Below are 24,121 nucleotides of genomic sequence, written 5' to 3'. Positions count from 1 at the left end.
AACATTTAATCAGTGGCTGATACACATCAGACACTATGAGGGAGGGTCTGGAGGCAGAAGAGTGAGCAGACCCCGGGGTCCCTGGGCTCCTGGACTTACTACCACGTGGGCAGGGAGAGACCGACGTGTATAGTCACGCGGGGGTCCCCCCAGTGACGGCTGTGATGAGGGCAGGGAGGAGAGACACGCACAGTCAGCCTCGGAGCAGGGTGCCAGCTACCCTGGAGGTTGAGAGAGGCTTCCAGAAGGTCACTGTGGGCCTGAGATCTGAAGGGAACGGGTGTGACTCGGACAAGGGAAGGCACAGGACGAAGGACCGGGGAACATTGAAGGAGCAGACCTCATGTCAGTCTTGTGACGAGATGCGGCGAGGAGGGTAAGAGAGAAGCAGGAGGGGGGGCTGGTGAGGCAGATGTGGCCAGGAGAGACTTGGGTCCGAGAGCTGCGGTTAGGGTTAGGAGGGAAATCTGAGATGGTACCTCTGTGTTAGTTTCCTACAAATCACCGCATAGTTCTATGCCTGATAACAACACGATTCACTCTCAAGGCTCTGGAGGTAGAAGCCCCACTTGAGCTAAAATCAGGAGGTGAGCAGGGCTGCGTCCCCTTGGGAAGCTGCGGAGAATTTGTTCCCACCCTCTTCCAGCTTCTAGAGGCGCCCACGTTCCTGGGCTCCTGGCCCCGCTCCCAACTTCAAAGCCATCTTCACACCTCTCTTTGACTCTGCCCCTCTGCCCCCTTCCTTTGTAAGGACCCCTGTGATGACCCTGGGCCCACAAGGAAGATCAGGACATTCCCCACCTCAAGTTCCTTGACTTAATCACTCAGCTTCACCCACTGCAAAATGGGTTAGGGGTACGTGGGGTTGCTTTGTATTATTTTTTACAACTGACTGCGTGTTCATTGACAATTATCTCAAAATAAAAAGGATTTCATAAAAAAAAAAAGAGAGAGATTCTGCTCGTTTGGGAAGGCCTTTAATCTGATCTGGCTGGTTCAACATCCAATTTTATTACGGCGTATCTCAGGCATGGAAGTTGGATGTTCTCCCAGGTTTGGTCAAGAGAGGCTCCAGAATTGGGGCTGTGGTTTCTTTATAAAGAATAGAGGATGTCAAGGGAATCTACCAACTGTAGGATTCTAAGTGGGTTTTCTGTGCGGTGTGGCCCAGAAGGAGGAGGAAAGAAGCAAGTGTGCAGGTTTCTGATGACAGAGCATCTCTACGGAGTGACCACCTACCGAGCGCTTCCAAAAGAGCACAGGCTGGGAGAGAGTGATGGGGAGATCTGGGCTTTCTGGCTAAGCTGAGAAAAGACCCAGACACCTAGGTAGCAGCCCACCAGCAAGGTTCTGCCGTAGATGCCTAACTGATTTTGTAAGACCCTAAAGTTTGATCCCTACTTCTGCATTTCAGCAGAGTACAGGTTGATATGATGATTCCTACCTACATCTTTCTAAGAGTTGACAACTCCACCCCCTCTGGTGTCGGACACTTTCTCCAAGAGAATTTTAGCATATAGGCATGCCTTTACATAACATGAATCACATGAGTCCCTTCTCGATGGTGTTCCAGTTCTTCTGATTGTGACAAGAGAAAGTCCATTCGTATGCAAGTAACAATTGCTAATCCCCATTTTAACACAGAAATGCCACATCTCAAATTTAGAGCCTCTGGTGGGCCATGGTACCCACGTAGAATTCAACAATATAGGTATCTTCTACTTATGGGAGGAACCAAGATTGGTTTTCAGTTCTTGCGGGTGATAGAAAGTTTCCTTTTCAATTGAATCAAAGTAAGTAAAATTTAAAGAAAAGGTATAAGTATTATAGCTCAGGTGCTATATATATATGGTAAAAAAAAATCATAAAAGCAATTTAAAAGTGAATGAAATTTAAGAATCACTAGTCTTAAAAACATTCTAGCATGACTGGAAATTTAGATAATTACATCATTCAACCTCAACCTATTAAAGTAAATAACCCGCCCTTGGACTTCTTCTTTGGCATAAACACATCCAGCCTCACTGCCTTGATAGTCGATGTTACAAAAGTCGAGTTAAGGGGATGACATGCCATTTTTTTGTCCACTTGAGGACTATGAGAATAGAATTACGTCTGGCTGCGGAAGTTTCCTCGGTACAAATTTCAAGTGATCTATTCTCATCCATTCTCAATATCGTGGAGACCCAGCTGCCAAAAAACACAAAGAGAATGGTTCATAAGATTGTCTTATTCATCCTAAACATACAGAACAATTGAGGAGCAAAGTGTGAGGTTATATATGGTCCAGTGAATACAAGAGACCTTACTCTTAAAGTAGAAACATTACAAGGTATCAACTCCATGGCCCAGTGTTCATTGTCTTCCCTAATAATATCTGATTTTTTTTTTATAATATCTGATTTTTACTTGACAAAGAGAAGCTGTGAAGATGGTGAAGCTTCCACACTGTATCCTTAGATTTTTTTTTTCCCAGCTCTATGATTTCAAGACAAGGAAGTAACAGTCAAATAAGGTGGGAGAAATGATACAGCAAAGAGCAAACTCTGGAGAGAAAAAGAGCTGAAGGTCATAGTGGTGGGGAATCTGGATAACAGAAGAGACACCGGGTGAAAGATAAGGAGTTCCATCTTCAGCCAGAGTTGAGTTTGCAGTGGTAGGAGAACATGTGATATATGAAATGCAGAGAGAAAGATGATAGAGACCCAAAGGGGCAGTGTTTCTCAGACTTTAGTGTACACGACAGAGGCCATAAGCTCAAAAGCCCATCTTGCCAGGAGGATTAACTCTGTAAGACAGCCAGCGTGTTTCTCGAAGGCAGCTCAGGCTGTATCTTTCAACATGCAGACACACTTTCTCAGATCAAACACTGCATATCAAATACTACTCATGTCTACCCTTCTTGCTCCCCAAAAAGGCTCTCTTTAATTTCTTCTAGAAATACCTGGTGCTGTAGGACTCTCTTTCACACTAACCATTTCTCTTCTCATTATTATTTTAAGAGACCAACAGGTGAGTGGCAGCTGCCCTTCAGTCTCAGCAAGCAGGGAACTGAGAACGCTAGGGACTCAGGAAATCTGGAGACCATCGGACCATTCCAAAGGAAACGGTCAGTAACCAACCACTGCCAGGTGGGCAGGGAACACTGTTGGATTTTCTGATTTTTTAAGAGAAGTCAGAAGTATAGATTTTTTAATGAAATTTTCTCTTATATAGGAATTAAATATTAATTAAAAAAAAAACATTTAAAGCACTGTGAGAGAGGCTCTGTTTCTGCAAACAGTGAGCCAGGCTATTTGGACCCACCCATCCTGTCGAGAACAATTTAGAAAGCTGATTAAAGTATAAAGTATGTGAGAATCGACATAATGCCAGCAAACAAAACACATCTGTGGGACGGAGTCAGCCTTGGCCAGTTCGTTCTGTGATTCAGTCCATGAGAATCACCTGGAGGTCCTGGCTAAAACTACAGATTCCCAGGCCTCATCCATGGAGATTTTGATTCAGTGGGTTCTGGGCTGGAGCCTGAGAACTTCCATTTTTAACAATCTCTGCAATAGACTCTTCTGCTGATGGTCTGGAAACAACACTTTGAGATACTCTGTACTAAATCGCCATGTGGCTCTAGGCTGTCTTGTACCCCCTCTGGGCCTCGGTTTCCCCCTCTGTGAAATGGGCATACTGAATGAATACTTCTCTCTGAGGCTCCTTCAGGCTTTCCAACAGCCCCATAACCCCCAGTCATCTGAGGGAGACAGAAGTTGGATCCATGCCCAGCCTGTAACCATCAGACCATTCTGGAAATTACCGTCCTGAAACTCAATTCTGCCAATATTTTAGCATTTTGTTGACAGCTTTCTAAATTTAGTAACCTAACGCAAAGGGCAAAAAAGTCCTATCGAAGTTGAGAAGAAGGGAATGTGGATGGTGAGATTTCCCAGCTGCTGCTTCGGAGCTATAGCAGGCTTCTTGGTGTTTATAGCAGGGGAAGCTCTAATGCAAAAGAGGGAAAAACAAAGGGCGCGTTTCCAGAGGGAGGAAAGGTAAAGCTAATGAGTAAAACAGAGAGAATGTCTTTCCTGCGGGGAGCCAAGGTGATTTAGAGTTGAACTCAAATTAGAGATAATTACTCAAGATGGAATTTAATCCAATATCAGAAATAAGTTTCTAAAGGTCCAAGGAGTACAAAAATGGGACAGGCCACTTTAGGAATGGAGAAGGACCCATCGAGGGTGATATTCAAATGACAGCCCATCAGACATTTGCTGGGGAAGCATTCAAAGGAATTTAAATCAAAAAGACAGACTAGACGTATCTGTTCAAGCGACATGGATCAAACATCTACAATGCTGATATTCATCCCTGAAAATACAGCAATGACCAAGACAGACAGAGTCCCTGCCTTCACAGAGCTAAAGGCCAAAGAAGGAAGACAGATAATGAGCAGGTCATCACCACCGGTGCAAGGGCTAGAGGGAGAACATACAGGGAGATGTGAGAGCACAGACAGAGGAACGCAGCTGGTCTGGGACTCATCCCTGCAAAAGTAACACTCGAGCCGAGCTCTCAGGGTCTACAGGGGAATGAAACAAGAGGCTGGAACATGTCAGGAAGAGTCCCTTCCCACGCTGAGTTTCCCCGCTTGTGTGTTTGCTGGTCGTGGGAGCTGGCAGCGAGACACCTTGGCATTTAAGGAACATAGACTGTGTTTCCTTCGGTTAATGTTCAAATAGCCTTTTTCTCTCAAAAGTTCCTCAAAAGCTTCTCCTGCATTTGCACCCAGCACCCAGAAGAACACTTGCCCAGGAGATACCATTTGCCAAAAGGCAGGCCCCACGTTCAGCTCAGAGAAGCAAGGGAAGGTGGCTGAGCGGGTGGAGAGAAGCCCTAGGGTGAGCAGGGTGTGGGTTCAAGAGCCTGGAGTGGGCAGCCTGGCAGAGGAAGACGATTCCACGTTCTACCTGAGAACTTGGAGAGGGACAGACAGCTGAATTGCTCAGATGTTTTATCCTTTTTTGAAAAGCTCTAACCTCAATCCTGTCTCCTAAAACATTCTTTTAAAAAAAATCAGCCAAAAATATGAACAGAGGCCAAGAGAATTGGGAAATCACAAATATGAAAACAGTTGACCTGCTGGAGTGGGCATGGGGAGCGATTCTCTCTTTATTTAAATGTTGGGGGAATTCTCTGGCGGTCCAGTGGTTATGACTCAGCACTTTCACTGCTGGGGCCCGGGTTCAATCCCTGGTCAGGGAACTAAGATCCCACAAGCTGTGCAGTGAGGCCAATATATATATATATATGACCCATTATTCTTATAACAAAACTTATATATATATATATATATAAGGTTGTTATAAAAATAATGGGTTATACATTTGTGCCCACCATCACCTCCAAAAAACATGTGGAGGACGCCCGATCAATGTATCTGAAAAGGCTGATCCAATGTTGCCTACGTTTTAATCACTCACATTTTCATCTTATCTGAACAGCACCTAGATTATTATTATGAAACACTGTTCTTTAAGTCAACTCATTTTCAAAGCTTACTATTTACTGAAGTCTCATCCTAAAGAATATCTATGAAAGCTATCTTAAGCTTCTGACGAGCTATCTTAAAATAAAAACATAACCATTAATTGTTTAATCGCTCCAAGTGCAGCCTGAAATCATCTCACCTACTTCACATGCTATGTGGACTTTGATTTGGAAAATGCTGGACGGACCTTCCCTGTTCTCCTTAAACCCAGAAATACAAGCTATTTGAGGCTCCAGGGAAACCCACCAGAGCAAAGGATACGGTACGTAAAATGGGGAAACGCATGCAGTGGTCCTCAGGACGGCACTCATGCTCGGTGGCCCTGTCTGAAGACCACACCAAGGGAGGCGGATGGAGGAATGCCCAGCCTCCCTCCGCATCCGCATTAAGCCCCCCAGCAGCACGGTCTCTGGGGGCCAAGGCTGACTTGAGGCTTCCTGGCTTCCCTGGATATCTGGCCATTCTCTAGAGAAAGCGGCCACCCGAAAAACACCTTAAAAGGCTCCAGTTAACGTGACACAGGAAAAGTAGTCAACGGGGTGGGAGGTGAAGCCAAAGTTCACAGCTCTCTCTACCACCTGAGCTCTCGTCTGTCTCGTTTTTTTGAGGATGAAATGAGTTAATACATGTAATGGGATTAGAACATTGACTGGCACAAAGTAAATGATAAACAACTGTGGGTCATTATTATGATCAGTCCAACCATGTCAGCCCCTGTCACAGGGTCACATACAAGCGGGCAGATTGGGTGAGGACCAAGATCCTGGTGACAGGAGGGAAGTTTGGAGTCACCCAAACTTGACCCCAAGGGCCTCTCAATGCTGGACCAACCACGTGCCAGTCTTCAGAACAACCCCATGAGCGAGGTACTTTGATGGACCCATTTTACAGATAAGGAACTTGGACTCAGAGGTTAAATGGTTACCCAAGGTCACCGCAGAAAGCGTTAGAACAGGAATTGGAACCCAGGCCACCTGGCCTCAGAGCCCATGCTGTTAACGTGCTCTGTGTCCAACTGGCCCAATGATCAAAGGGTCCGAAGTCTATGATGAACCAAAGGGCAATGTCCATCACAAAGGGGGCCGTTCCATTCAGCCCCACCCAATCAGAATGGGCCGGGGGCTGGGTGGAGGGGTGGATTTCTCAAGAGAAATTGGAAATTCATATTTTTATGTGAAATCTTCCTATTTTTCAACATTGGCAACTAACTAAAAGTTTTTAACTCCGTGCTTTTGCAAAACGAAACGCAGCCACGGGCCAGAGTCAGCTCGGAGGCCTCTAATTTATGACCGCAGAGTTCAGGTAAAACTTCCCAATAGTTCTGATTTGCAATAGCTGGGCTGCCCCACTGGTCCCATCATAGTCACCCTTCAAAGGCTGGTCATCTGTGATCATCCCCAGTCACTGGAATTCCTGGGACCTTGCATCCCACACGGGTCAATTCCGGTTGGTAGCTGAGGCTGTAAAGACCCCTGTCCTCCGGGAGAGGCCGTTCCCTGCAGACCCAGAGAGAAAGCAGGCAGAGATCCCCCCTCACCGCCTTCCTGACCGAGGCAGGGAAGGGGTGAGGCAGGCGTGACTGCCTCCTTGCTTCTCTTAGTCCTTGTAGCTGAGGCGGGGCTGTTTTAAATTTAGAGGAATAAACAAGGCTGCTGTGTTTATAGCGCTGTTTGAATTCAGGAACAGCTTGAACTGTGGATTTGTAAACCTGGCGTGGTTTTGGACCTCGAAACCCTTTCTCAAAATCTGGGTTCTGCGAAGTCCAAAATGTTTCCTTCCACATGTTATCACCTTGTTAAGCTTTTGTTTACTTTTACTGGAATGTAACCCATTATGGCCCAGAGTCAAGAACAATGAATTCATCACAGGGCGGTTTTGATAAGGCCATGGATGTCCAAAAAGCCTTAGGGCTTTCAAATTGGCTTGCATTAAACTTTTTTCTTTCCTAGAAAGAAAATTTTGTATTTCCTTAGGATAATGGAACTTGGAAGCTTGAAGCTGAGTTGGATGGCAGAGAACAATTTCCCAGAAAGTTTTGAAATGTGGCTCAGATGTCCATTGTCTGAAGCTCAGATACTGGAGAGCAGTTGACTTTTCATAGAAGAAAAAAAAAAAAAAAAAGGAATAGGTTCCTAACATCTCTTTTGCATCTATGTGTTTCGTCCATGGCATTATTTCAACCACAGACCTGCAACCTCTTGCTGGGACATCTCTCTCCACTGCCCCCTCCAATCTTGATGGATATAAAAGGAGCAAACCCATGGAACAAGTCTTAAAAGGCACGCCCCGCCCAGATCCATCGCCAACATCCTGGAGCCAGAAATAACGTTCTGTGAGCCACACCATCAATTTACTTCCCACAAGCTCCATGGCCCCATCCAAACTCCAGTGTGATATCACTGTGCCTGCTTTTTATGGAGGGTTCTTTTTTGTTTGTTTCTTGGGTTTTTTGGTTGTTGTTGTTTGTTTGTTTTTGCTTTACAAGATTAAATATTTTGCTCTCACACCTTCACGAGATGGTGTTTTAATTCCATCTCCAGGACCAGTCTCTCATTAGGATTCTAGGTGTCTGCTTCCCTATCCCTCCCCTCCCCTCCCCTCAAAGCCGTATGTGACATTTTGCACGCGTCCTGCAGCCGAACTTCGCCTTCACATCTGCCACGGCCCAGAGCAACAGATGGTACCTGGCAATGAAATGAACTAAAAAAAAAAAGAAGAAGAAGAAAAAGAAAAAGAATGGAGCTCATCACTCACCCTCAGGGCCGCACTGTGCTGGATTACTGATGCAAGAAGTTTTGTACCTTCCGTAATAGAGAAATGTGACTCCTTTTTCCTCCTTGAGGTAAATGCCTTTGTTGACCTTTCCTTCTACAATATCTAAGTGAGAAGAATGGCAACACTGTAGGTTAATAATCGCATGAGATGCGACGTCCAGAGATGTGTCAGGCTTACAAACAACTTACATCTAAGTATATTGTGTTATTTGTATTTATAATTAAATATTTCTAACATTATATATTATTATATAATATTAACGGTAGTTAACATTTCATAATTAAGAACTAAATCACAAATAATATACATTCGTGTCAATATTAAATAATAAGTATTCTATCCTATTAATATTGTATCGCATTAATTAATATCATACCAGTGTATAATATGTACTGTAATAGAACACTATTACAATTGCTATGTTGGCTGACAGTTGAGTTACCGGAAGCCCTGTGATTACAATCTCCTACTGTCCTAAACTTTCATTCCATCCACCTCTTCATGAGTTCTCACTGCCATCTTCACACTAGACTTTCCAAGTGAAACACTGAGATTCAAGTTTGAACGTAAAACTACACGTGAACTCTCTCTCCTTTTGAGTTCTCATTGAGAGCCCCCAATCCTAGACATGGGAGCCCATGATTTTAAGAGAATTCATTTTCAAACACTAGGAAGGACATGCAGAGCTACACTTCGAGTCGTCCCAGAAGAGCCCGCCAACGACAAGACCGCAGGGCCAGCAGTCCTGGCAGAGACGCCAGCTCCGTCATCTTTTTGTTTGCCCCATTCCGATAGCAAACCTCTCTGATGGTGTCAGTGCGATGTCAGTGGTTTACAGAATTGAAGCCAAGGGTGATGAGTCACGTATTGTTGACTGGGGTCAAAGTCGCCCAGATGACCCTCTGCCCTGGGGCACATGCCTCCTGCCCTTGGAGCCATCGACCCAGATGAAGATGTACAGAATCACTGGAGGCTCTTTGACTGACTGCTACCCCAGCTCAGATTTTCTGACAACCATTGGCATGTGGATACCAACTCAAAGGGCTTCAAGTTTTTCCTTATCGTGTTTAAACTTATTTTTTTTCATCTATCTCGTTTATTGCTGGAGATGATCTACATATTACAAAGTTACATGGGCAACTCACAGTTCGCGATTGAATGAGGCTGTATAAACCCCTAAACCACACAGTTTGCTTGGCAAAATTAATTTTGGAAGTGAAACACCCCACAGTTGAAAGAGCAATCAGGTTATATACTGTAAAAAGATCAGGAGTGAGACCTAAATTATCTGAGCTGACTCTCCGTACTGACCAGAGAGCTGCCCAATTGCTACTATCCATTCTGCTCTGTGCTGCATAAGCAAAATCTGAAACATATGGGCTCCGGAGGTTATTAAATAAGATAGTCATTTAGCCATGACTCTTGTGGCTGTGTCTTAGAAAACAGCTTCTAATGATTAAAAAAAAAAAATTCCAGCTACAGAAGAAATGCCGATTTTAATGTTTGTAAGAGATCAAATTTTTGATGAGGTACTTTTAAATCGACTTTAATTTTCCATTCAGAGGGCATGTTTTTCCTCCCCCAAAGAATATAATCCATTTAAAAATCCAAACAAGTTCCATTTTTAGAAACTACTCATCTTATGTCTGTATTGTTCTGAAAACAAGCAGCTGGTTTGGAAGACCCTGGTCGCTTGAAAGCGTGTAGACGGCCCCTAATGTACTGCAATCTGTGGTAATTCCTTTAGACCTAATTCGAAGTTGTTATCTTCAATACCCTGGATCTTTGGCTCTTTTTCTGGTTATTTGCTTGTTTGCTAGTCAAGATATAGTGAATTCATATAGAACCAACTTGGAATGGCCTTTCAATTCATTGCAGATCCAAACTCGACAAACACAGAAGAAACATGTGCTCACCTACGGTTGCAGAGAAATTTGAGTAGGCAGAGTCATTGGTATATACAAAGGTAGAATTATGGGGAAGAAGCACAGTGAGGTTGTGGGTTCGCAATGCTGGGTGAAACAACAAAAGAAAAAAGCACAATGAATGAGTGACACAAAAAACAAATGGAACCGACATATCTCTCAACTCAACACGCATCGACAAGTGTGCCTTTCATCCCGCAAACAGCTTGGATTTTCTCTTCCGACCCCACCTCCCTCTAATTTTTTCAGGGGACAGTACGGCAACTCCAGTGACCCCGTTCAGTCCCAAACCTAGGGTGTGATCGCCGCTGTATTTGGTTGCGATTTGCTGGCTCCCGCCCCCATCCAGATACTTAGTTGAGAGATATGAAATTGAACTCGGCCATAAAATAGCCTTAACAAAAGGATTAACGGTTGTGATGTCACAAGAACTGATGAAACAGCAACACAGCATGAAAACAACTGCATGTTATTAGGAGAAATGGACAAAACAACAGGGAATTCAGCAACAAATGACAAAGCAGTGTCTCCACGCAGTGATTCCCAGCACCATTCAACTGTCCCCAGAAGTAAAATGTGAAGGCTGTAATCAAATTGAAATATGCCAGTAAAGCACGATAACATAAAGAATGGACCCAATAGAACAGCGCAGTGAAACCTTCATCATTCAAGTGTTTTGGGACAAACACCAATATAGCTTGAGTTTTATGGGAAAATAATACTTTGGGTGAACAAATTCAACCACAGTGTAATTGTATCTGATAATCTATGGCAGTGAAATGAGCTGAGGGGGTGAGGAGAGAAATATACGGATCATTATTTGAGCTCTGTTTGAAGTAATTCCTAAAATAGCGCCTGGGTCCTAAACAAGGAGCTATTTTGACAATGCAATTTCCCCTTGGAATGATCGCCTTTCAAAGGCTTTAAAGTAAAGGCCCTGAGAAAAGAAAATTAGATTATAACACGGGGAAACCGTTTCTTTTAACCTGAGGTAGTCATAAAATAACTATCACAGGGACATTCCATCCCTGTGGTACAGACTATTTGGAGAAAATATCGAGCCCCAGTGGCCCAGTGTAGGTTTTCACTGTGGCCGCCACCGCTGCCTGATACACAGACAAGCAAGAGGCAACGCAGAATAAGGCAGGGCCTCCGGTGGCCCTACACAGGAGGACAGCACCCTTCTGGAGGGCCCTGCTCCTTGACTGAGCTCCTCTAAGGATGCCAGCAGGACAGACTTCAGCTGTAATGCTTCCCAATTTGCAAATTAAAAAAAAAAAAAGTTTTAGAAGCTGAGGTGGCAATTGATGGCAGCACATGAAGTCCCAGGAATAAGGAAAATATCAGTGTGCTGGTGTGGAAAGCATAGTAATCAGCCATGTGTGGGGTTTTTTTTTTAATCCATTACAAAGAAGCAGTAGAGACAATCTGAGCATGTGCCAGGATGGTTGTACATAACTCTCCTGTTATACACATCAGTCGTTGGACATGATCAAGAGGAATAAGGAAATAAAAATTAAAATGTCAAAGCATCCCAAATCACTCAAAACTTAGACTTTATAAAAGCTTCTTATTGGAATGCAAAAAGTGCTCAGGGCTGTCTGGGGTTTCTCCTTCTCGAAATGTCTGAATTGCTTCAGAGAGAAACTTTACCTTCCATGGAATTGGGGACCATTGGAAGCATCTTAGGTGATGTTGGATCTTTTCACAGGGGGGCTTCCAGTGACGTGTAGAGGAGATGATGGGTAGGTGGGGGGGGTACCTTTGCTAAGTGAAATCGTGACCCCGCAAACAGGGGGTCAGTCCTCGTTGGCACGACGTTCGGCCCTAGGTTCCAATGGGCCCCTGCTTTGGCAGGCATGTAGACGACTCCATTTGTGCCTACCTAGAAAACGTACATCCGGACTTGTACAGAGACTGATCCATCGTGTACCGCTTAAAGCTGAAAACAACTGCATTTGTTTAAAGGTTGTTGGACGAAATGCACATCTTAATATTTTGAAGCATAAATCCTGTCCTTCAACCATAAAATCATATAAAAGTTCTAGTAAAATCCTTTGCAATAACAATGATTAGGGGGAAGCTACACAAATGTTTAGTCATCTCCGTCATCGTGGCTGACTTCAGAGCGGATGCTTTTTGTTCCCTTGTCCCTCCCCACAGCCCCGATTCCCCAGGGAAAGTGCATTCCTGGGGCCCGGGTCACTGTGCCCACCCCGTCTACCTCCAGTTGTCTCCTGAAGTTCGTGGATCCCATCCACACTTTCCAACGGCCAGTAATGGGAAGCAGAAGCCAAGACGTCAAACCCTTGGGGGAGGAAAGAATAAAAATATTACATCACCATTAGGAAAGAAAGAGCTGGACATAAGGAACTACTTACCACCTCCATCAGGAATTGGGGGAAGAGTAAAAGTATCAGAGTGACTGTGGGATGTATTCAAAAGGCATTGGAATAGATTCAATACACACTCGCAGTGTTCAAAAAACTCAGTAAATTAAATGAATGTTTTTACAGAATAAAACATAATAAATAGGAATACAGAGATACCTTTTAACCAAAGAAAATAAAAGCCACCATGCCTAATGGTGCAACGCAAGAAGCACGCCAATACGTGTCAGAAAAAAAGACAAGAATGTCCATTATCCCGTTGTTACTTCCTGCATTTTAGAAGACACAGCTGATACAATCAGACAAGAGAAAAAAATGAGGTTGAAAAAGAGGAGGAAACCAATACCGATATCGTGCAGACGTTGTGTGAGGTTCTTTACAAACACTTCCTCGTTTCATTCTAATGATACTCTATAACTGTACTCTCAGCCTATCTGTTATGACAAGGAATAAAATGCTCCCTCAGGAGTCACCCAGGGACTGGTGTTAGATGCTGTCCTCCATACACGTCTCCTGAATTGGTCCTGACCTTTCTATTATCTCTCTGCTTCCACCATCCTAAAAACGAATCCTTTCAGAATTACCTTTATGTTCCTTGTACTTTGCGTAGACATCATTTTATGCAGATATGTTCTTTTTTATTCTGCTCTTCTCACTTAATACCATACAAATTATTTGATTTATTTTTTTCTCTCTAACTCTCATAATCGAGTTTGGGTAATAGTCCCTGGAGAGGCTACACCATCACACATTGAATTGTTCTCCTAACTTGGATCTTCTTTTGGATTATTTCTCTGTGAATGGTTCCCAGAAGTGGAAATAATGGCCCAGATGACTAAATAATAATCAACTGCCTTGAATGTCTGCCAGATCACCAAAAAGATAAAATTAATAAAGTAATCTTTGCGTTGTTCATTGTAAAAGATGTTTTTTAAGAGGAGATTATAATATAATCATTATTTTCAAATGATATATGCCTGATAATGAAAATGAAAAACTATTACAAATAAGAAAAGAATTTGGTAAGTGAAAAACTGTTACAAACAATAAAAGAATTGAGTAAGGAGGCTGACACAAATTAAATATGCAAATGTCAATAGCTCTCCTGTATTCAAATAATAATACTAAACAACAGAAGAAAGGTTCTCATTTATAAATGCAGCCAAGACATTTAAGAACAAAAGAATAAGAACTATACAACATTCTCATGAAGAAAACAATAAAATCATGCTAACGGATATAAAAGAACCCTTGAAAAGCTGAAGGACTTAACCTATTCTTGATTTTAAAAAAACTCAAAAATCATAAAAATATCTACTAAAGATGCTCAACTTTGCTAATTATTAGAGAAATGTAAATCTAAACTACAATGAGGGCTTCCCTGGTGGCGCAGTGGTTGAGAATCTGCCTGCCAATGCAGGGGACACGGGTTCGAGCCCTGGTCTGGGAAGATCCCACATGCCGCAGTGCAACTAGGCCCTTGAGCCACAATTGCTGAGCCTGCACATCTGGAGCCTGTGCTCCGCAACAAGAGAGGCCGCTTTAGTGAGAGGCCCGCGCACCGCAATGAAGAGTGGCCCCCACTTGCCGCAACTAGAGAAAGCCCTCGCACAGAAACGAAGACCCAACACAGCCATAAATAAATAAATAAATAAAATTAAAAAAAAAAAGAAAAGAAAAGGTGTCTTTAAAAAAATAAATAAATAAAAAATAAAAATATTAAAAAAAAAAAAAAAAACTACAGTGAGGTACCACCTCATACCGGTCAGAATGGCCATCATCAAAAAGCCTACAAATAATAAATGCTGGAGAGAGTATGGAGAAAAGGGAACCCTCCTATACTGTTGGTGGGAATGTAAATTGGTGCAGCCACTATGGAAATCAGTATGGAGCTTCCTTAAAAATCTAAAAATAGATTTACCAAATGATCCAGCGATCCCACTCCTGGTCATATAACTGGAGAAAACTAATTTGAAAAGATACATGCACCCCAGTGTTCATTGCAGCACTATTTACAATGGCCAGGACATGGAAGCAACCTAGGTGTCCATCAACAGATGAACGGATAAAGAAGATGTGATGCGCACACACACACACACACACACACACACACACACACACAATGGAATACTACTCAGCCATAAAAAAAGAATGAAATAATGTCATTTGCAGCAACATGGATGGACCTAGAGATTATCATACTAAGTGAACTAAGTCAGAAAGAGAAAGACAAATATCGTATGATATTACTTATATGTAGAATCTAAAAAAATGACACAAATGAACTTATCTATGAAACAGAAACAGAATCACAGACATAGAGAACAGACTTGTAGTTGCCAAGGGGGAGGGGGAGTGGGGGAGGGATGGATTGGGAGTTTGGGATTAGCAGATGCAAACTATTATACATAGAATGGGTAAAAAACAAGGTCCTACTGTACAGCACAGAGAATCTATTCAATATCCTGTGATAAACCATAATAGAAAAGAATATGTAAAAGAATATATATGTATAACTGAATCACTTTGCTGTACAGCAAAAACTAACACACATTGTAAATCAACTATACTTCAACAAAATAATTTTTTTCAAAATCAGTTCTTCAGCAATAATTTCTCATCCATACTTAATGTTTTGTTGATCCAGTTTGGTGAGAGAGAGGGGGAGGGAGGGAGAGAGGGGTATCAATATTCAAAAAGAAAAGCGAATAAAGCCTTTAATTTTTCCTTTTCAGCTTTTATTCCAGATTTCCCCATTCCATCCCTTCCCTGTCACTTACTCTGTGTGTCAGTAAAGGGAAGCCCTCACCCCTTGAATCTGTGTAGGGCAATACGTGCCCACTGATTTTATTCAGCAGAAATCTACACCGCACAGAGGAAAACTGGTCCCTGCCAATTTGGGCAGATCTTGGACCCCTCCTGCCTGGCCCATGACACACCAAGCTCATTCCACAGTGGGACTCGTCTGCTGTCCCCCCTGCTCTTCTCTCGCTGTGCATAACCGACGCTGTCATTCAAGCCTCTGTCCTCAGGACACCCCCTCCAAGAGGCCTGCCCTGATCACCCCTCATCACCACCACCATCCACTCTTTCTCCCAATGCTTTGTTTTGTCTTCTCGTGGGGCTTACACTATAATTTGAAAGTTTTTGTTTGTTAGTATATTTGTTTGTTGTCTGTCTCCTATACCAGACTCTTCGTGACTTGAGTGCAGAGAATTTGTTCTATTTGCACCTTAGCCCCATGTCTAAAACACAGCCTGGTGTGTGTGTGTGTGTGTGTGTGTGTGTGTGTGTGTGTGTGCGCATGTGTGTGTGTGTGTGTGTGTGTGCATGCACGTGTGTATGTGTGTGTCAGAAATCTAGGATTTTGCATTTGAACTCTCCCCCAAATTTTAATGTTAGCAATTAATTCTTAAAAAAATGATATAGGTGGAATGAATGAAATTGCAATAATGAATAAATAAAAGAATAAACCTAGAAAGACTATGTAATTCTGATGCTCCCCAATCTCTAAATGCCAAATTTCCATTTGTTCAATAGTATATAAACATTATTTTTAAAAGTTATATCATAAACACTTTTGTGTCTGCACTAGGACGATGAAGAATGAAGTTCCTACCATGACCTAGTGACTCTGAGGGCCCTTTATAAACGATACAACACGATGTTGGTGACGGATATTAACTAGATTTACTGAGCTGACCGTTGCACGATATATACAAATACCAAATCACGATGTTGTACACCTGCAACTCATTAATTTTACATGCCAGTTATATCTCAATTTAAAAATAAAAATAAATAAAGGGAACAAACAATTGATTCACACAGGGAAAAAAACCCACTACATAACTATGGGAATTATAATTACTATAATCACCTGTGTTAGCCTCCTTGCCATCTAAATGGGGCCAATGAGGTGAGCGGCCCCCATCTCCTGGAAACAGAACCAGCCACTCTGCGTACCCCAGGGCCAGGAAACTTCTGGATAACGACATGGTTTATTAAGTCCCCTCATTACAAAAGTTATCTGTAAAAGGCATGTTTATAAACTTTTTTTAAGTGATGTGCAATTTCTTGGCCGTTGCCATTTATGGATTTAGATTTATCCACCATCACAGCTTCCTAGCACTGTCTTCGGGGTCAGAGCAAGAAATCGGGCAGCCTGGGGCCAGAGAACAGGATCCAGGTGTGGGATGGAGTCCCCAGTTTCCCCTCTCTGGGCCTCACCTCCATCAACTCTCGAATGGGGAGGTGGGCTAGAATAGCCCCTGGTGGTCCTTCCAACAGCATGCTATAGTTTGGCACAAAATGACAGTCCACAGTCACAAAACACACAAATGCTCGAAATGATTTGAAGTTGTTTTCAATTACTGATGAAACTAAATACCTATCTATGCGGTAGAGATAAAGCCCAGGAAAATATCGAGTTACCTGGGCTAGTATAGAGAGACAAGGCAGAAAATGAAGCCAAAACCCCCAGCTGGGTGTTAAAATCACGCAGGCTGACTGTCATCAGGGACTCAGCTCACCAGACAACCAGCAAATCTTCAACTGACAATGCCTCATCCAGCCAACAGATATTTCCTGAGCACCTAGTATCTATAAGGCACAGGGATGGGTACCATACTGAGAAACCAGGAAACGCTTACTAGTCCTCCTAGAACCTTAGAAAGGAAGCTTTGGTGTGGTTGCCCTTCAGGACACAAGGGGTCCAGCCTCTACTGGGGACCCCGGCTCACCAAACCTCCCGTGCGTACCTCCCCCACTGGGCTGACCACGCTATTCTCATCTTCAACCTCTGTATGAGTCTGACCACCCCCAGCTCCCTCCAAATTTGTGAGTCCTTAGTTACCACTATGTCTTATTAGTGCTGGGAGCTTGGGCAGAGCACGTACTCTTGGGAAGAAACACTTCGTCACCTGGAGGCTGACAAAGTTGCTTCAAAGCACTGGGGCGACTGTATAGAATCTACATAAAAGCACCCAGTACACCATCATATTGGCATTTTTATCTACCGCTTCGCGCTCCTTAGAATAAAATGCTACAACTTTTATAGCCTTTCCCACACTGATGGGTATTCAGGGTGTTTCCAAATTTCTTCCCATTGGGAACAGGGTCTCTGCATGTTCACTGTGTGCCTAGGCAGATGCCCTTGGGTGGAAGTCCTGGGAATCAGGTTTCCTCCACTGGGGTTCCCCTCGGGATGCTGCAGGCTTCCGAGGTCAGAAGCAGAAATGCATCAGGCCTCCCAGGTGCTGATGGTGCACAGATGACAGGGGTCAGACTTTTCAGCAGGAAAGGGGGTTGAGTAGGAAGAGAAGACAAAATAAAAGGACTGGGGGAGGAGGAAGGAGAGGAAGAAAATACCGGAGAAAGGATGACAGGGAAGAAAAGGAGAGAGAAGGAGAGAAGGAGGGAAACAAGGAAGGAAGGAAGGGGGGAAGGAAGGAAGGGGGGAAGGAGAGGAAGCAATAGGGTTTCGTCCATAGGGTATTAAAAAAAAACAACAAAAAAAACCTAGGTGTTCAATAAGTATCAGCCTTCATCTTTATTCTAAAAAGGAAGGGAGGCGGGAGGAAGAAAAGGAAATAAAGATTTAAAAATGTGGGGTGACCAAGGGGGGAGAGGGGGTGGGATGAACTGGGAGATTGGGATTGACATATACACACTATTGATACTATGTATAAAATAGATAACTAAAGAGAACCTACTGTAGAGCACAGGGAACGCTACTCCGTGCTCTGTGGTGACCTACGTGGGAAGGAAATCCAAAAAGGAGGGGCTGTGTGTACACATGTAGCTGATTCACTTTGCTGTACAGCAGAAAGTAACACCACATTGTAAAGCAACTCTACTCCAATAAAGAGGAATAAAAACATTTTTAATTAAAATAAAATTTAAAATTGGGGTGGGGAGAACAAGAAGAAAGAGAGGTTGCTGGGGACGGGAGGATTCGACGAGGAGGAACCTCTCGCAGCTACAGAGCGCTGCCCACAGGGCAGCTTAAGACCCCAAACTCCCTGCACTCCAGCTTTCCCCCCAGGCCTCGGTGCACATTGCTCCTTTTTAGTAACATTTCTATGATTGTCAGTTTTATTATTATTTCTCTGAGGTAGTTAGTTGATCAAGAAATGTTTTTTCTGCCCTAAATTAGGATGCAAGAGGAGCAGTTTCTCTACGGAACCAAGACTGAGTTCAAGCCACTCCTTGAAGCTAAGGGTCAAGGATGCCAGTGGCCGTGGGTGGAACCGGGGGGCCGCGATGTGGCCAAGGGACCACATGGCAAACACCCTACAGCTTCCCTGCCCACCCTGACTGCGGCCAGGGTCCTAGGGCTGCCTTGTCGCCTTCCTGGCCACACACATCTCTCCCGGGAAACCAGCGTGAGCTGCGAGTTAGCGACAGGGCACGAACGGCCCCCGTTTGATGCGATGCTAGGTGCTCTATTTATCCCCAAACCCTTCTTGCAGCGTTTTGGCTAAGGAAAGGGGAGCCTGTGGAAATTCACCGCCCTCGCGCCCTTTTCAACCGAAGATTTAACTTCAACATGCGGATGAAAGAGACACGGCAGCCCCTGTACCACCCGAGACGGCAGGTGAAGGTGGCAGCGACGGCGGGGTGCTCCAGCACCCACCGCGACGGCCGGGTCACTCCAAAGGGGACAGAGCCCCACCCCTCGTCTACCTTCGCCCAGCACGGCTCCGGTGCCCCCACCAGACCGGAGCCGGCTCCTGGGAACTGGCTTCCCACCTGGATGGGGCCGGGGGTGCTGCACCCGCCATCTCTGGTGGGTCGTGGAGTCGGCAGGGCTGCCCGTGACAGTCACCGTGGCCAGAGGCACGCTCACCCCCCAGGCCGGGGTTGTCCTCCGGGCTCCCAAGCAAGGACTTGGGGACGTTAGTGTAGGATCCCCTCTACCACGCGCATGCCAGCCGAGCAGCAAACGGGAACAAGGGCTGGCAAAGCGAATTCCCGTCGCCGTCACGCAGGCCTCCCCCTCTGGGAAGGGGCAAGGGAAGTTTTCACGTCTCCTCTATCCTCCCGAGGAAAGCCTCAGGGTGGTGCTTCCCGACTGAGGGCTCAGGAGGGCACAGGAAAAGCGGACCCAGCCGGGTGGGCGAGGGGCTTCCTCGGAGGGAACGGAGGACTCGAGCTCCCGTCGGAGGGACGGGGACACACGGGGCGGCGCGGGGAAGGGGGCGATGCTCTAAGTCAGCTTAAGTGAATCTGTGCTGGAGACACACGATGTAAGTAAGAGACAGAAGGTGCTTCACCGGTGAACACCCCGTTTCCTGAATGCCCCAGAACCAGAAGCATCCGGGCGCGGAGAGACCTGCTTCCCCAAGATGGAGGTGTAGGATGATGAGTGACCCACGGGACCAGGTGCCAGGACAGCTGGCGGGGCCAGAGGAGCCCAAGAAGGGCCTCTCGCCCGCAGCCTTAGAGACAAACAAGCAAACTGCTTCCAGACCCCGGGCTGGGCAGGGAGAGCAGGTAGTGAGCAGACCAGGAGGGAAGCCGCCTTACTCACCTGGATGGGCTTGTGACCTGGCGTCGGCTCCGCGCACCTGCACACAAAACACCACATTGTAAGACATGCAGGGAACGTCCCGGCGCGTCCCGTCTCGGTGGGCACCACCTGGGGACCCTACCTGAGAATCACAGTAAAACAACAGCAGCCAGGAGTGCCAGCAGCAAAGAGGCAGCAGTTTCCTCATGGTGTTTTCGGAGGTGAAAATGTGATCCGTGCAGAATTCCTGAGGGTCTGTGACGAAGTGGCACCTTTAACTTTCACTCCCTTGGGAAAGGGACATTTTCACAGGTTCCAGAAAGAAGAAAACCTTCTGTCTCACTAGAGTTTGTGAACTGCAGAGAGTTAAGGCAGAGGGTCGTGAGAGTTAATGGGTGTCTCGTCTTCGTCTCCGGACTCAAGGGTCTTCGGTGATCAATAAACACATGGGAACGATCAGACCGGCACAGGGACGCAGGGAGGAGAAAGGCAGCTTCCGATCCCGGCTCCCGAGAAGAAATCCAGGGCTGTGACTGCAGCGCCGGGGCTCAGGGGGTGATCGTGGGTCCCTCACGGTTTTCTGTTTCTGTCAAGAGTCTCCAGTGGCATCCACCCAGGTTCGGAGTTGGAAGTTTCTCTTTTTCCTGGAAGTGGGAGGAATTGTGTCTGGAGCTCCCTCGGGCTCCTGCGCTGGTGCGTTGCTGCCCCAGTCCTTCTGGTGTGACTCAGGCTTACACCTCGTCCGTCTGTCTGTCCCCCAGCGCTTGGGGTGGAGAGAGTGAGGGATGTAAGGCTCTCTCCTCAAACTTTGTTCTGTTCTGCTTCTCTATTTATATCCCGCGGCTGCTGTGTCCTTCCTGGGTCCTAACACCAGCCTGTTAAGAACCACTGGGAATTACTTTCAGGGTCTGAGGTTCAGAAGCAGAGCAGACAGACACGGGGCGCTACATACGTTAGCTACCTTCCACCAGCGCCTCAAAATCAGCAGAAATATTAATAAATACAAAACGTACAACAGACCGTAAACTCTGTTTAGAGCGGAGCCTTGTTTGCCCAGAGAGAGAAGGAAGGTGACTTAGGGATGGAAGAAGAAAATACACCGCACCCTCGTGCCCTCTACGTGATGCTGGCCACGTTTTCTCTTTAACCCTTTCAGAGACGAATGAAACTATTTACAAGGTGCACTAGGCGATTACATCAATCCCCACAGCCCACCACAGCATTCAGGGTAGTGTTCTCAAGGTCACAGGTCCCCAGCTCCCAGGCCGTGGACGGGTCCTGGTCCGTGGCCTGTTAGGAGCCAGGCCGCACAGCAGGAGGGGAGTGGTGGGCAAGTGAGGCTTCCTCTGCCGCACCCCATCGCTCCCCATTGCTCCCCATTGCTTGCATTACCACCTGAACATTCCCCCCACACTCTCCACCTCACCCCTAGCCCCCCACCCCGCCTCCCCTGGTCTGTGGAAAAACTGTCTTCCACGAAACCGGTCCCTAGTGCCAAAAAGGTTGGGGACCGCTGCTCAAGGTGATAGTAAAGCATCAGGCCCTTAGCCAGCCTCAGCCCACTTTACTAGAGACCAAAACTTTATCTATACTGCATACATGTCCACACACACACACACACACGCACGCGCGATTATAATCACGGCTATAATGTGCTATGTGATTTAAGTAACACTTACCTCACTGTACCAGCTCCAATGCTTACTGGCTGTGTGTTCTTAGGCAAGTTACTGAACCTCTCTGTTTCATATTCCTCATCTGTAAAATGGAGGTAATAGTTTCCGCTCCATAGAGTTGTAACAAGAAATGAGATGATACATACAAGGTTCTCAAAGCAGCGCTTGGAAAATACGTAGCACTCCATAAATGCTAGCTATTTTTTGCAAAGAAAAAATGTCACTCAATAAATGTTAGCTGCGGTTATTATTATTATAAAGTAGAAAATAACACCCATTAAATGTTAGCTAATATTATTAGCTCCTTTGTCCTGACGTTAAATGGGAACAGAGCCCTGAGTCCAAGTACTTCCTAAAGAGGATAAGAAAATGACCTCCAGTCTCCACGGGGGAGAAAAAAATGTGATGTCAAAACGGTGAAGCGATTACTTTTAACTTGTGCCTGCAGCCCACAACCTTCCAGATGATCTGATAGGCTGAACCACGGGGCACAGCTTCAGCAGGGCTCCAGAAATTCATGTGCACGTTTCGTTTCTCTATCTCTTCCCCACTTGAAAAAAATGGTGAATTCCACTGTGGTAATTGCCACCTTTATCCTGCCGCCTAGGCTGATCGCCTAAGGGGAAAGTAATTTACAACTTTTATCTCTGCATTTCACCAGTTTTCTGTCCCTCCTGCTGCCTGCCTCCGGAGGAAAGAGAAAGATGCATGAGGAGGGACAGCAGAGGCAGATTTTTCTTAGTCCAGGTCTTAATTTACCAAGAATTAGACAGATTGTTAATTAAATGGACCTCTCCCATCACCGAGACCGAGCCACGCTGGTTTGTTCCTTTTTTAACCATAAAAATCACCATCAACCTAGAGATTGTCATACTGAGTGAAGTAAGTCAGACAGAGAGAGACAAACATATGATCTCGCTTATATGCGGAATCTAAAAAAAGGGTATAAATGAACTGATTTACAAAACAGAAACAGTATCACAGACTTAGAGAGTGAACTTACAGTTACCAGGGGGGAAAGGTGGGGGGGGGGGAGGGATAGATGGGGAGATTGGGATTGACACACACACACACTACTATGTATAACATAGAGAACTAATAGGCATCTACTGTAGAGCACAGGGAACCCTACTCAATACTCTGAAACAGCCTATATGGGAAAAGAATCTAAAAAAGAGTGGATATATATATATGTATAAGTGATTCACTTTGCTGTACAGCAGAAACTAATACAACATTGTAAATCAACTATAATTTAAAAAATTTTTTTTCAAAAAATGAAGGGGGGGACTTCCCTGGTGGTACAGTGGATAAGACTCCATGCTCCCAATGTAGGAGGCCTGGGTCCGATCCCTGGTCAGGAAACTAAATCCCACATGCATGCCGCAACTAAGATTTCGCATGCCATAACTAAGGAGCCCGCCTGCTGCAACTAAGACCCAGGGCAACCAAATAAATAAATTTAAAAAAAAAATGATGAAGGGACTTCCCTGGTGGTCCAGTGGGTAAGACTCTGTGCTCCCAAGGCAGGGGGCCTGGGTTCGATCCCTGGTCGGGGAACTAGATCCCACATGCATGCCGTGATGAAGATCCCACGTGCTGCAACTAAGACCCAGCGTAGCCTAAATAAATAAATAAAAATAAATCTTTTTTAAAAAACAAAAAATAAATAAAATGAAGTGAAAAGATGAATAGAGAGGAAAAAAAAAAAGATGAATAGGTCCAAGGATCTATATATAACATAGTGACTATAATGGGTAATATTGTACCGTGTAATTGAAATTTGCAATTTCCACAGAGTAACAGAGTAGAATTTCTGTTCTCACCAAAAACAAAAAAAAAGATAAATATGTGAGGTGAGAGGTGACGGATGTGTTAATTAGCTCTGCTGTGGGAGTCCTTTCACAGTGTATACATATGTATATCAAATCATCACGTTGCACACCTTAAATACAATTTTGTCAATTATACAGTGATAAAGCTGAAAAAAAAAATAAAAGGAAACTTAAATTCCAATTAGGCTCTAATCAATAAAGTTTTACAGGGATGAAGCAAAGTGTGAAGCCAGCTGAAGACGGGGGCATAAGTGGATTATTCACCCGCAACTGGAGACGTGTCCGCCGGCCGAGACAGACAGCCTGGGCCTCAGGAAGAGCGCGGTAGAACCTCCCAGGTGCTGGGAGCGCCGCCAGGCTGTGAGGACGCTGAGTTCTTAGGGCCCGGGTCTCATCTCCCCCAGCTACACCTCCCCAGATGCCACACACCCCTCAGCAAACCATCGGCCCAGCCCCCCGCTTTCC

General features: G+C 45.1%; 1 protein-coding gene across 4 annotated transcripts in view; it reads right to left on the bottom strand.

Moving 5' to 3' along the window:
- The window catches only part of ADGRD1 (adhesion G protein-coupled receptor D1), a 144,240-nt gene extending 123,276 nt beyond the window's left edge, over nucleotides 1-20,964 (bottom strand). For 2 of the 4 annotated variants that reach the window (XM_007189650.2, XM_007189653.2), the window contains exons 1-5: nucleotides 20,288-20,964; nucleotides 20,167-20,203; nucleotides 12,467-12,550; nucleotides 10,234-10,329; nucleotides 8,297-8,419 (exon numbers count right to left, since the gene is read on the bottom strand). In XM_007189650.2, the coding sequence (XP_007189712.2) occupies nucleotides 8,297-8,419; nucleotides 10,234-10,329; nucleotides 12,467-12,550; nucleotides 20,167-20,203; nucleotides 20,288-20,353 (406 nt within the window). In that variant the 5' untranslated portion in view covers nucleotides 20,354-20,964. Of the gene's footprint in view, nucleotides 1-8,296; nucleotides 8,420-10,233; nucleotides 10,330-11,895; nucleotides 12,019-12,466; nucleotides 12,551-20,166; nucleotides 20,204-20,287 lie in introns of those variants that run through there. The other 2 variants (XM_007189651.2, XM_007189652.2) reach the window with 2 other exon arrangements.
- Nucleotides 20,965-24,121: the final 3,157 nt, after the last annotated feature.

This window comes from Balaenoptera acutorostrata, chromosome 13 (assembly GCF_949987535.1).
Source record: "Balaenoptera acutorostrata chromosome 13, mBalAcu1.1, whole genome shotgun sequence".
Taxonomy (NCBI): domain Eukaryota; kingdom Metazoa; phylum Chordata; class Mammalia; order Artiodactyla; family Balaenopteridae; genus Balaenoptera; species Balaenoptera acutorostrata.
The sequence above is the reverse complement of the archived record's forward strand: the minus strand, read 5'-3'. Positions and strand labels throughout refer to the sequence as shown.